This window comes from Podarcis liolepis, assembly GCF_965112155.1.
Source record: "Podarcis liolepis genome assembly, chromosome: 11".
In the NCBI taxonomy this organism is placed as follows: Eukaryota; Metazoa; Chordata; class Lepidosauria; order Squamata; family Lacertidae; genus Podarcis; species Podarcis liolepis.
The window spans coordinates 29060434-29073966 of NC_139565.1; the positions used below are offsets into that span (position 1 = coordinate 29060434).

Sequence of the window (13533 nt, forward strand, 5' to 3'; positions counted from 1 at the left end):
AGGACCTTAATGTAGCCCACGGCAGAAAATTACATAATACCCTTGCCATGTGCTCAAGGTTGACGTGCTATGATCGACGCATTCAGTGGAATGAGACAGAAGATTTCTGAGTTGGCAGTGTAGATTGCGCCACCAGAGTGAGGCTGAGTTATGCATTCCTTCATATGTGGATCCTGTGGCCTTCACGATGTTACCACTCTTGTAATCCCTGACTATTGGTCATGCTGACTGGAGCTTATAGGACATGGGAGTCCATCAACTTCTGCAGGTTTCGCATTCCTGATGTAGAATATTAGCATTGCCAATAGATGTTTTTGTGCCATATAAAAGGCAGAAAGGTTGATTTTATATGGGGTGCATGTTTAAACTTTTGTGTATTTTGATACTTATATGAACTTTAATTTGTAGTAAGTGGTTGTATACTAGCTCTCTGTTTATTGTGGTAGTTGACTATTTGTATGGAATTTCTTCTTTGTACAGGAGAATTTAGGAGTATAAACCTTCACCTGCACTTGGAAGGGATGCAATTTAATCCATCACCACAGAATTTCACCTCACCATATTGTTGCATGTGTTGACATGACCTAAGATATTAGATAACACAAAGGAGGTAATCAGTTGCATGGAAAAGGAGTTAAGTAGCGTATTTCATATGGCAGTCAAGGGAACCGCTAGGAGGTAGAGCTCCAGTAACAGGAGACAATAAGCTGAAAGATCTTGAATCTGAGCATGTTGCACATCAAATTTTCACTTTTGCACATGCATATTTTTGTCAAACTAAGAATTTGCCAAGAGGTTTTTTGTGTTTTTTTTAAAGTAAAAGCCCACCCAACATGATTAACCTACCATAGGAAATTCAGTCTTAATGAAACACTTGGAGAGTGAATTCTGAAACAAATTGTGAACATGATGGTATTTTTCAGGATGTTCTTCAGGGATCCTTGTCAGTGTGGTGAAATGTTGCATACAAAATGTTACAGCTATAAATAGATTTTCTCACGAACACTCATTTCATTGCAAGTAGATGTGCCTTTCTAGCTCATTTAAAATCAGCACGTAGTTCTGAAACTGACAGCCTGCCAATCAGCGGATACAGTGCAGTCCTCTACTCAGAAGTCCCATTGAGTTCAGTGTAGTTTACTTCCAGATATAGGACTGCAGTACAAAACTTGCTGTGTTCTGTACATGACTAATGTGTTTGACTAATATATACGGGCAGTTAAGCTAAATGGCGTAGGATTTACGGTAGTTAGGAAAAATCTTGGGGAAGTAAACAGCCTCCCTCAACACTGCTTCACTAGTCAGATTCTGTGCCCCCTGTGACTAATTTGAGGGGTTTGTTTCTGGAGGCTTAAATGAGATATCTTTCTTGCTTCAGTGTGACTCTATCTCTATTTTGTGGGAAGCTTGCAAGCAGGACGTGAACACAACAGCAGTCTGCCCACCTTCGATTATTGCCTTTTGACAGTGAATGTAGAGCATAGCCATTGTTGGCCATGCTCTCTTCTGAGATACTAAAAGTCAGGTGTGGGAAGCCTTCACTTTATGGGGCTGATCTGGCTTGTTAAGCCTTTCCAAGTGGCCCGCCAACCCTGATCAATTGTGTTGGTATCATTTCCTTTGGCAGCAATGCTATTCCTATGTCACCTTTGAAACTAATGATTGCTCTTTTCCTGGGTTGTCATTGGAGAGAAGAAGCATAGAGGAGTAGAAACAAGGGGAAACAAGTAATTTTTATGTTGGGTGGGGGGAGTAGTTGTGCCCATGTTTGTTTTGTCCATGGCCACCACTGACCTGCAGCCTCATATGGTCAGCCAAGAAACAATGCAGCCCCTGGGATGAAAAGGTTCCTCAGCCCTTGTTATATAAGCTGTAAAGAGTTCAGACCCGGATTTCCAGTATTCTTTTCCAACTGATGTTTGACAATCTGTGACTGCTGAGGATGTTCAAGCCTCGCTGGAATGTTTTTGGATGGACATTCTCCTTAGATGCTGAAACATATTTTTTTTAGTACGTTTGCATACATGGTTTCCCTGATCATGCTGATATCTTCCTCTTGTTTCACAATGACCCTGTATTTTTGGCTCTGTTCCTATTGGCACTCAATCACATGTTTTGGTTATTAGAGAGAGTGATAGCTGCAGTTCTGAACAGATTGCTTTAACTAATTATGTTATGCTGCATTATAAAAAGTCCTGTCTACAGGTTCCTTTTTATTCTGTCCATACCTTTATTTTATAAAATGATCCAATTATAGTGCCACATTGGAAACGTAATATTCAATTTGCTTCTTTGTGATAATATGTTGGGTGGGGGGGAATTAAGATAAAAAAATCCCTGTGCCAAATGTTTGTTCTTAAAATATATTTCTTTCTTGGCTGCGTTTTGCTTTAGGGCATTTATTCATTTAAAATGTTTCCTTTGCTTAAATTTTACAGGAAATCAATTAATAAATAGCTTTCATTTTACTTATGAAAGACCTGTCTAACTGCATCTGTCTGAAGCAGGGGTATTAACTGTAATGACACAGGACAAAAGAACAATGAATAGCAATAACCAGAGCAGTGATTTTTGTAACTTTCATATTGGATTTCATCTAGAAGGTGCCTGCTTCATTTTGCAGGATATAAATTTGTGAAATTGCTAAAGCATCATACTAAGTCTGAGGTATCAATTTCCCTCTGAAATCAATAGGACTTGTTGGGGGGGATGATATAAGAGAACAGGGGAGCAAAATGTATTGCTCCACTTGCTCCTGTACTGCAGAAGAGCGATCTGACATGCTTTCACAAGGATTCTGTGGTAGACTACAGTTACCCTTTGGCCACACTCTGGCTAATATTTGTATAATCCACTGTGCTGTCATTGTTGTTTCTCTAGAAAATCTTCTGGATGCTGGTTCTTGATTCTCCTTGAGGCATTTCTCAGATGTTACAAGTGAATCTGTGGTACAGTGGTGCCTCGCAAGACGAAATTAATTCGTTCCGTGAGTTTTGTCGTCTTGCGACGGTGTCGGGAAAGTTTTGGAAAAGCTTCAAAAATCACCAAAGTCTTTAAAAACCTCAAAAAAGGCTACCACACCGCGTTCTATGAGTTGCTCCTCGAAGTCAAGTCGCAACTGTATTAGCGGTGTTAAGAAAAAGGAAACAAACCTGCAAGACATTTCCGTCTTGCGAAGCAAGCCCATAGGGAAAATCGTCTTGCGAAGCAGCTCAAAAAACAAAAAACCCTTTCGTCTAGCGAGTTTTTTGTCTTGCGAGGCATTCGTCTTGCGAGGTACCACTGTATATGGAAATGGGAGCCATGAACAACTGCCTAGGTGTAATTCCTTGCAGTGGAGAGAGAGCTTGTGAACTTAAAGCACACAACTGCTTTCCATCATTCAGGTTGGGCTAGAATTATCCCTGGGGAGCCTTCCAGCTCTATGATTCTGTGATTCCAGTTGTGCTTTATGCTTCTGGCCCAGTGTGAGCCACAAAAGTGGTGTGTCTGATGCAAATAGAAAGCTGTTGATGGGGGGGGGGAAATACACTGGGGTGGCCTGATCTTTTTCCTATCTTAAATTTATTCTGCCTTCCCAACTTTCATTGTGGCATTTGGTTGAATCTAGAGCATAAAACCAATTTACTTTGGCTCCTAGCACACATCGTTTCCCATAATCATCAGTCCTTTGTAAGGTGCAAAGAGAAGCTAATCTTTTTACTTTCAATATTGTTTCTCCTTTGGGACCATTTTTATTGGATTTTATTTTCAGTATATTGCAAGCTTTCATCCTCTTCGATGGTAGGTCAGTGATGATGTATAATTTTATGTGAAAAGTTCAGTGTATTTGGTTCCTTTTATAAAGGATTTATTTATTTCTTTTTTTTGCTGAGAGCTGCTCTGGCTTCAGGGGTGGAGAAGGAAGTCCATATAAGAACTCTGCAGTATTCTCCTGTCTAAAGGGTAACACATATTATATTCAGCTTACACCGTGCATATCTGAATTTCACTGTAGATAACCAGGACCGAAGAAACTTGGGTCTTAATTACCTCTTACTAGTGAGCCACGAGAGGGATACGGGTAGCGCTGTGGTCTAAACCACTGAGCCTTGGGCTTGCCGATCGGAAGGTTGGTGGTTTGAATCCGTGCAACAGGGTGACCTCCTGTTGTTTGGTCCCAGTTCCTGCCAACCTAGCATTTTGAAAGCACGTCAAAGTGCAAGTAGATAAATAGGTACCGCTCCGGCGGGAAGGTAAATGGCATTTCCGTGTGCTGCTCTGGTTCGCCAGAAGCAGCTTAGTCATGCTGGCCACATGACCCGGAAGCTGTCTGTGGACAAACGCTGGCTCCCTCGGCCTATAGAGCGAGATGAACATGCAACCCACGAGTCATCTGTGACTGGACCTAGCGATCAGGGGTACCTTTACCTAGTGAGCCCTGAAATGTCAATAATAGATACCTAGCTTCCTCTCTCCCTGACTTCTTGGAGAATCGGAGGAGGATGTGTAGAAGTCTGCCCCAGGAGTGGGTTGGGGAAGAACTTTCTCTCACATTGCTTTCAGTAGTTGGGTGCAGGGAATGAGGTGAACTGCTGCCTGTAAAACACCAGAATAATGAACTGTGAAGGTGACTTCATTCATCTTTTGGAATTTAGAAAGAAAAAACAGTGCCTGTTTTCTAGGCAGTTGCTGTTGTGGTTTCTGTTTTGAAGCTGCATCCCTTGCTGTGGAATTGTCACCCCTGGTGTTCGTTGGACATTGAGGTGGCTCTGTAATGACAGTTGCTCTGAAGATCTTCAGTCTTTTATTATGCTTCGTGGATTTACAGTGTAACCCTATGCATGTTACATTGAGGAATGTGCTTGTGTTTGCAGCCTTAGATTTCTTTTCAAAATAATAAGTGTCAATATTTAAGATAGAAATTCTTTAGCGAAACTCTAACTGTTGGATTAGCAGCCTCATATAACCAACATGCTTACAGTTAATTAATGCAAGAAGGGGTTAAGACCATAGAGTAAGCTGTGCTGCCAGGTCATTCCACCTCACCTTGAGAAGGATGGTTATCAAGCCTTTGTTCTTCTCATTCCACCATGTGAACTCTACCAATAAGGAGGTCTTAAGATGGTCACTCCAAACTAAGACCCCATGGCTTAAGCAAGCTATCTTTCTGTTTCTATACAAATAATTTTGAAACATTTATCACTTTTGGAACCTGTGTTTTACTGACTATGCGTTCTTAACTGCTGTATGGAAATCTGACCTTGGTTTGTAAGTAAACCAATTTTAACTTACCAGTGTATGGTCTCTTTCTATGTTAAGGGAAGAGGGGAACTTTGGAAGCAACTTAGAAGGGGATATTTTAAAGGTTAAACAGCCTATATTTTTGCATTTGACTTTGCTGCATGTTTGTGATTTTAAATCTCTGCTTGGGTTCTCTCACAAAAGAGCACTTGTCCCAAACTTGGATCTTGCCATCCAGATAATTCACCTATTTATACTCAGTTTTTATCTTTAATCAAGCAAACACCAGCACTAACTGAGACAGTACAAGCCTTAGCCTTCTTTGCGGTGCCCCATGCTGGGAGATGTAACAAACAAGTCAGAGGCTCAAGTTGTTATCCAGTCCAGCCACTCCTGGGTGTCAGGATGAGATCCTCATCCTGTAAATATATTGTCCATGTTTTCTGACACTTGGTTTATAATTACTTGATTATAAAAACACAGGTTTTTCACACTGCAGATAACCTTATTTTAGGAATGGTCTCTTTTTGGTACTGCCATCCTTCTGAACACTGACTTCTAACTGCAATATAGGTATTTGCCTCCCCAAGGAAATTAGTCTAGCCAGATGCTACTGCAGATACACTCTCTCCCTGCTCCTATCCTGTGTATCAGTGAGTTGCACTTGAGATCTTATCTTCTGCTTGTTTAGCAATTTCCACTTTAGCAATTTGCACTTCAAGCTCCTTATCCATTTTCTTGGATTGAGACCAGCAAGGAAAGCATATGGTATTATTTTCAACAGGAAAAACAACAACCCCAGCCACTTTCCATATATAGATCAAAAGAAATACTGCATGCCTTTTTAACTGAATTACATATGAGAGAGTTAGTTACCGTTATGGCTTTACCGCTCACATTTGCAGCAGTAGAATTACTGGGCGAATGTACCTTTGACAGTGTAAGATGTTCATGTTCAGGTAGATCTATAATAATTACTTTGGCTGCTGAGTGCAGCAAGATGTACTGAATTCCTGGACTAGTGATTCATGGTAATTTGTTTGGTGCTTTTTGGAAAGAAACTCAGGTGCAATCATTTAGAAGACAAGCCAAGAAAAGTAAATATATAGATATAGATATATACATGTGTGCTAATTTATCTCTGCTTTCTTCTTCAGTGATTCCATTTTATGGGGTTGTGACGGAGCATTCTTAAAGCACATACCATTCTTTAGCAGATGCTGCATATCTTTCTGATTTAATCTGCACTGGATTTGTTTTAAATGAAGAGTGGCATATAAACTATCAAAAATGTGTTGAGGGGGGAAGCCTTGGCTTGGGGAAGCTTTTGGCACTGACATGTATTCTGAAAATGGTGTGTTGGTACTATTGACAAGATGTTCAGAAGCCAACCTTCTGCTTTCTTAAAAATAATTTTTTTAAGCTGCTTAGAGACATAGGTACACAAGGGCTATCCATTCTTTCCCCATAAAATTGTGCTTGATACTTGAAGAGGAAGCATGCTGGTACTGACGCATTACAAGTAATACCTAGTTTGCTTTTAGTTAGCCAATCCCTCTCTTAAGACTGGTTTATCAGTCACTTGGCTGACTCATTTTTGTACAGGGTATTTTACTGCTTATATAGAGCTTCTATTCAAAAAGGCCTTCAACAACATTACATCTCTGGATTTCAAAAGCTTTCTAAATCAGAAATACACAGTCAGCAGTTTATTAATAGGCTTTCTATGTGTCAAGAACAATGTTCATTGAGAATACAAATGTCAGTGGTACCAGCAACCTGTGGTCTATTTTTATTTATAGGTGAAATGTTAGTAGCAAGTGAGTTAACGCTGCAGTAGCTGGCCAAGTGAAAAGCGTATGTAAAGTCGCTGAATTTATTCAGTGCTGAAGAGTCCAGAGGTTCAGCAGGAGTTGGTTTAGGCTGCTCAGCCTCCCACTTGCTCAGCCTCCCCACATAACAGCTGACTTGTGGGTAGCGCAGGGTAGCGCAGCCTCCACAGCCGCTTTCCTGTATGTCCTCCAGCCTGCAGTTGGCCCTGGAGCTTCAACTCTGGATATTTTGGTCTGCATTGGAGAGAGAGCAGGGGAGATACCTGAAGAGCAGGTAAAACCAGGCATTTAGAGGCTATTCCCCACTTACACAAATTTCACTTATGCACACGGGGGCCTGAAATGTAACCCCCACGTAACTGGGGAGTCACCTGTATTGATAGGATTTGCCTTAGGGAACCATAATATTATCAGACAAGCTCTTGAGTGTCTGTGTCGCTACTATATTAACCTCCTCTGCTTTATTCTAGCCTTCATTTAGGGATAGAAATTGCCTCTTTGAAGAATTAAGAAACTGCTGATTGTAGATAAAATCTCTCAATCCTTGCTCCTACATATGTGCTATACACACATGTTCTGCAGGCCATGGGATCGGTGTTCATGTATATGAAAGGGTTCAGTTCATTTGGAGATTATCTCCCCTTATAAGAACACTGCTATTGCTAATTCCAAACAAGCAGTGCAATTTAAAAGGAAAAAGAAAACTTGGAGTAAACTTGCTTGGGGGGTGTGAGAAAACCTTGGGTGAGAAGGGGTCAGAAATAAAATAAAATTCTGCCACAAAGCACAAGATCTGATTTTCTTTAAATGAAACAGGCAGGCTAAAGACTGTCTCCCACTTTATTACAGGTTTGCTCAGTTGGAACAGATTTACAGGGGACCCAATGATTCTTCACAGTACAACTCTTAATAGCGCTCTGCATCAAATTCTGCACAGGAGACCGTGGGGCTTTTTTTACTTTGAAATCTGTCTTCACAGCTGAATAAATAGCCATAGAGGTGGCAATTGTATTGTACCAGCCCAGCACTGCAGGGTGTGATTTCTTGTGAAAGAGAGCAAATGCAGTTAGTATAACCACAATGTTTCAGTATTTATGTGTGTCTGTATTTGCAAGGAATATATTTTAGGAATAGAATTTCAGTTGGGGGGGGGGATACAAAGGGAAGCTAACAGTTGGCCCTTAACCAAACTAAATCCCAAGGTGCCCTCTGTAGTTGACTAGCCATATGGCAGTTTGCTTTCGCAACTGCAGAAGCTGTCAAGCAGCCTGCACATAACGTACACATGGAATTGCAGCGAAGATGACAAATGAGGGACTTGTTCCCATCATGTTTGTGCCTTTGCCACAGGAAAGTTTAAAAGAAATAAAAGTGCTATCTTCTCATGTTTAGTCTCCTAAAATACAAAGTCTGCTGAATAAATTCTGTTTCAAGTGCTAGAGCTTAAGGCAATGCAAAAATATACTGTATGGACCTTTAAATGCCACATTAGATCCCTGGATATAGAGAGAGCACAAGGAATACAATAAGTAGGGGAAACACAGCGGTGTGTTCTAAGTTACTGTGTGTCTGGTGCTGTTTTGTTTTGAATATGAATTATGGAATTGAAGTAAACAGCCTCTCCTGCCCCTCCACCTCTTCTGCCACAAATCTTTCCTGCATTTTTGTGTTAGTGTGCAGCTGGCTATTAGGAATGCTGTGTCAGAAGGGAAATAGGGGAGACTCAAGGCACTTCCAGATGGCCCAATCTGCCAGCTATATACTCATGTTCCAGTTTTCAAGTGAGGAGGGGGAGCAGAGTGTACTGAAGACATCATCCTCCCCTTCTTCTACTGTGATAATTAGAGGTTTATAACCAGTGCCCAGATTAAGGCAGGGAAAATAGGGGGAACTTATCAAAAGGAGCTTTCCTGAGTAGAACTTCACCACTTCCTTCTCCCCCAAACTCATGGAGAGCTGTAGATGGGATAAAGGAGATGGGGTTTGGCAGCTTTTCCTTGACCCCCTCGTGCGTTTACATGTAATTAAATGAATACCTAAACACAGCTCTGCAAAGGATCTTGTCAGTTTCAAGTCAGATACGGTACTTAGTTGGGACAAGGGCCTTCTCCATGGCCACATCCAAACTTTGCAACTTCATGTCTAAGGAGGTTCCTCTTACCATTGCCTTGCTGGCCTTTTACCGCAGTCTCAAGACTTTCACATTTAATACTTTCTTGGTCCTTTAGAGACTACTATAATTATGCAGTCTTTTTAGGCCTTTCATTTTCGTTTTTCACTCCAGATTATTATTATTATTATTATTATTATTATTATTTAGTTAAACTTCTGGCTTTAGTCTGTCTTTCCCAGTATATTGCTGCTTTCAGCGCTCCACACATTGCAGGCATTGTGAATTTAAGGCATTCTTCCTCCTGACCTCCATATCTCTTTTGATTGTTCTATTTATATTGCCCATATCATGGTTCTGACTACAGAAGGAAGCATCAAAATTAGGAATTTAAAGTGTTTCCCCCTCCTATCGGTATATGAATTTAAATTTCCTAGTCCAGGGATTCTCTGTTTTCAGCGGCTGTAATAAATACCGTATTTTTTGCTCTATAAGACGTATTTTTCGCTCTATAAGACGCACCAGACCACAAGACGCACCTAGTTTTTGGAGGAGGAAAACAAGAAGAAAAAAAATTCTGAATCTCAGAAGCCAGAACAGCAAGAGGGATCGCTGCACAGTGAAAGCAGCAGTCCCTCTTGCTGTTCTGGCTTCTGTGATAGCTGCGCAGCCTTTATTCACTCCATAAGACACACACACATTTCCCCTTAGTTTTTAGGAGGGAAAAAGTGAGTCTTCTTATAGAGCAAAAAATACGGTAAATAAGAAAGTTGCTCGATGGGAGCAATTGGACTGTAATCTAAAAAGAAATTTTGTGCATTTGCAAAGCAAGAACTCTGTGCACAATTGGTTTTGACTGTTTCTGCTGTAGCAGTTCCTGTTGCTGAAAAGACAAAACCACATTGTGAAAATTACTGTGGCAGAGGAAGCTGCGTTCGCATACCTTCACTTCTCCTTTTTTACATATGTATATTGCTACTGTTGTGTTGCACATCTGTAATCTTGTTCCTTCTGTGATCATCTTTTCTGCAGTATCTTACTGTTTCCGTTAAGATATTTGGAAGTGACTGTTGCATTCTAAAGGCATTGATACTAATCTTTCCAAACACTGATGCTGGAACTTTGCCCTCAACTTTTAGCCTTTGCTATTTCCGTTCTGTTCTCAGTGTTTATTTACTGCTGAAGTCCTAGATGCTGTGTTGAAGTGTAGAAGATGCATGCTCTGGTAAGTGGGTCACCCTTTCTTAGTAGTTGCACTAAGCTTTAATAATTCACACTCTTAATGGCATTTGCTCCTCTCTCTAATAACATTAAGTGGATTACTGAAAGTGTGTGTTAAGTGTCAACACAAACGTTAACTGGTTGGAAGAGTATGTATGAATTAGAATAAAAACGGATATGGTTTTTGTGGGGTATTCAACTATAAAAGAATCCATGGCAGCAGTGGTGCTTGTTTTGATAGCTCTCCTCTAAAATAACATCTTATATTAATGTAGGCAATGACAGTAACCTACCTAACAATATCTAAGTGTGAGAAATTTGTTATCTGTCAACACTGGTGCATTCTGACCTCCTGAACTAATTTGTGAACCAAAACACCATTATCGTTCAGATTTCATACTTCTTCAATTTTTTTGTTATACTATTCTTGGCTAAAAAATGTATGAAAATGCACAATATATATTTTAGGTCAAAATGTTTTTTAAATGATTACAATGAAAGAAAATATGTGTTTTATTATAAAATGCTATTTAAAATGGCTTAAATAATGTTTCTGTTAAAAAACCCTCAGATTTAACAGGACAAGGCAACCAAATTATAAATGAAACTTACAAATGAACATGCAAAATTGATATAGGCGGGAAATAGTCTGATCTGTTCACTCCTAGTGAAATGCTTGGGACTTCCTTTCAATGCTGGATGTCCAGTTCTTGCTTCTGTCTTGTTAAGCTCTTTACTTTCCAAAACAGTTTTCAGCAGAAAAAAAGCCTCAGTATTTTTCACTCAAACATTGAGTGCGGCTATGTTTCTGAACTTTTGTAGTGAACTTACCTAGGATGCACCTCTGTGTCTTATGTCACAATAATGAAAAGTACACACAAAGTCACAGAGAGGGTAAGGTATCCCTTGTGGATTTAAAAATGAAAAACAAGCAAACTTGGAAGCCTCATTGCACAAAATCCCTCTACTTACTTGCCTGTAATTTGGCAGCTCTCATCCCTTCAGAGCCTAGGACTTGCTGATCAGAAGGTCGGCGGTTCGAATTCCCATAACGGGGTGAGCTCCCGTTGCTCAGTCCCTGCTCCTGCCAACCTAGCAGTTCGAAAGCACGTCAAAGTGCAAGTAGATAAATAGGTACCACTCCGGCGGGAAGGTAAACAGTGTTTCCGTGTGGTGCTCTGGTTCGCCAGAAGCAGCTTAGTCATGCTGGCCACATGACCCGGAAGCTGTACGCTGGCTCCCTCGGCCAGTAAAGCGAGATGAGCGCTGCAACCCCAGAGTCGGTCACGACTGGACCTAATGGTCAGGAGTCCGTTTACCTTTACCTTATCCCTTCAGAAGGGGTTACTACTTGTTGTTGTTGTTGACATCTAGCAAACAACAAATAAACAAGGCATATAAATAAAACATTTTAAACACAAGAACATGTGAAAATAGTCACGTTAGTGCAGCTAATAATTTCAAGGCTGCCAGGAACAGTATATTACAGCCATTGAATGCCTGGGTGAACATGAATGTTTTTAAATTCCTCCTCAATGCTGTTAATGGCATAATAAAAATGTCATCCCATCCTGGAAAAAAAAGGGGGGAATTATGTGGTTTTCAGATTTCAGACAATGGAGAAGGCCTCTGAAATCAATGGAGTTGTGTGTGTTCCCTCCTGTGCACACTCATTCTTTGGCATATAGTTCTCTATAAACTAATATAAATTACAGAATGCAAACATTAAATGAACTGTTAAGAGTTCCAAACTCTGAGTGCTTAAAAGGGTTATCTACCAGTATTAAGTGTGAATTAGCCTCTCAAGGCTGTATAATTGGCCTGAATCTTTATTCATCACCCGCCTTGAACTGCAACTACTTACCTATTGGTCAGATAGGAATCTATCTCCAGACTATTGTCTCAGAAATACTTGTGGTTCTTGTGGTTACATAGACTCCAACAAAATGTCTGCTCAAATGATCTTTCTTCTTTAAAGTTCCAATACTTTGCTACATCAGAGTGAGCCCCAAATATCTGGATACTGTTTTCATCTTCCTCTGGTAGGTGCATGATGTGAAGGGCAGCAGATGAAATTAGGCGAAATCTTCATTGACTGGCAGCCGGCAAGATAGGGGTTGGCATGGCTGTAGGGCCAGGATCAGTTCATCAATCAACTACCCAATGCTGGTGGAATAGAATCCACTGGGTTGGACTGAGACAAACCCATTCCATGGGAATCAGCCCATGCTGAACCTTGTTGTGGTGCAAGTCAAGCTGGTAAGGTCTTACTGGGCAACTGGGATGAGAATTTCATCCAGGCAGAGACCCCAACCCGAGCCTGGGGGTTCCATGGCCAATTCCCCCTCAGGCTCCCCTTTTACTATGTTGATCCAGCCCAATGCCATTTTTGCCCCCCCCAAAGTCTTCCACCTAACAAAGAAATCCATAATTTTTACTGAGGGAAATGTTAGGGGGAAAACCCAATCACAGGCCAGTCAGGTTGGGAGAGAAAAATAATTTCCGGCCCTGTCAACCAGCTACCCAAATTGCACAGTGAAGGCTCTAACCCGAGGGTGGGCAGGTGGGAATCCTGTGGGGCAAAATGTCCCTGAACTCCAGAATGGGGAGGTCTTGTAAAGGCTTCTGCCTCCTCTGTCTCCTATTGCACCCATAGTACAGTGGTATCTCAGGTTAAGTACTTAATTCGTTCCGGAGGTCCGTACTTAACCTGAAACTGTTCTTAACCTGAAGCACCACTTTAGGTAATGGGGCCTTCTGCTGCTGCCGCGCCGCCGGAGCACAAATTCTGTTCTCATCCTGAAGCAAAGTTCTTAACCTGAAGCACTATTTCTGGGTTAGCGGAGTCTGTAACCTGAAGCATATGTAACCCGAGGTACCACTGTATTCTCCTGCAGGCCCAAGCAGAGATCATGGTATAGGTAAATCGGTTCCTATTTGCTTCTCATTGGCCCACACACCCCTGGGCAGAGGGGGACCAGGACCTAATTAGGCCTGAAATGAGGCTAAAATCCTTATGGTGCACTCCTAATAATAAGAGCATGGTGTAGTGGTTAGAGTTGAGCTAGAACTGGGGAGCCCCAGGTCTCTATGTAGGCATGTGGCTCAGATGACCTTGGGGTGGTCTCTTTGTCTCAGCCTAAGCTC

General features: G+C 41.2%; 1 protein-coding gene across 10 annotated transcripts in view; it reads left to right on the plus strand.

The window, feature by feature from the left end:
* MCTP1 (multiple C2 and transmembrane domain containing 1) overlaps positions 1 to 13533 on the plus strand; it is a 175046-nt gene that overhangs the window by 5982 nt on the left and 155531 nt on the right. The window contains exon 1 of one of the 10 annotated variants that reach the window (XM_083465206.1): positions 10159 to 10390. The exons of 7 other annotated variants lie outside the window; for them this stretch is intronic. In XM_083465206.1, the coding sequence (XP_083321332.1) occupies positions 10379 to 10390 (12 nt within the window). In that variant the 5' untranslated portion in view covers positions 10159 to 10378. Of the gene's footprint in view, positions 1 to 10158; positions 10391 to 13533 lie in introns of those variants that run through there. 2 more of the 10 variants (XM_083465217.1, XM_083465209.1) reach the window with 2 other exon arrangements.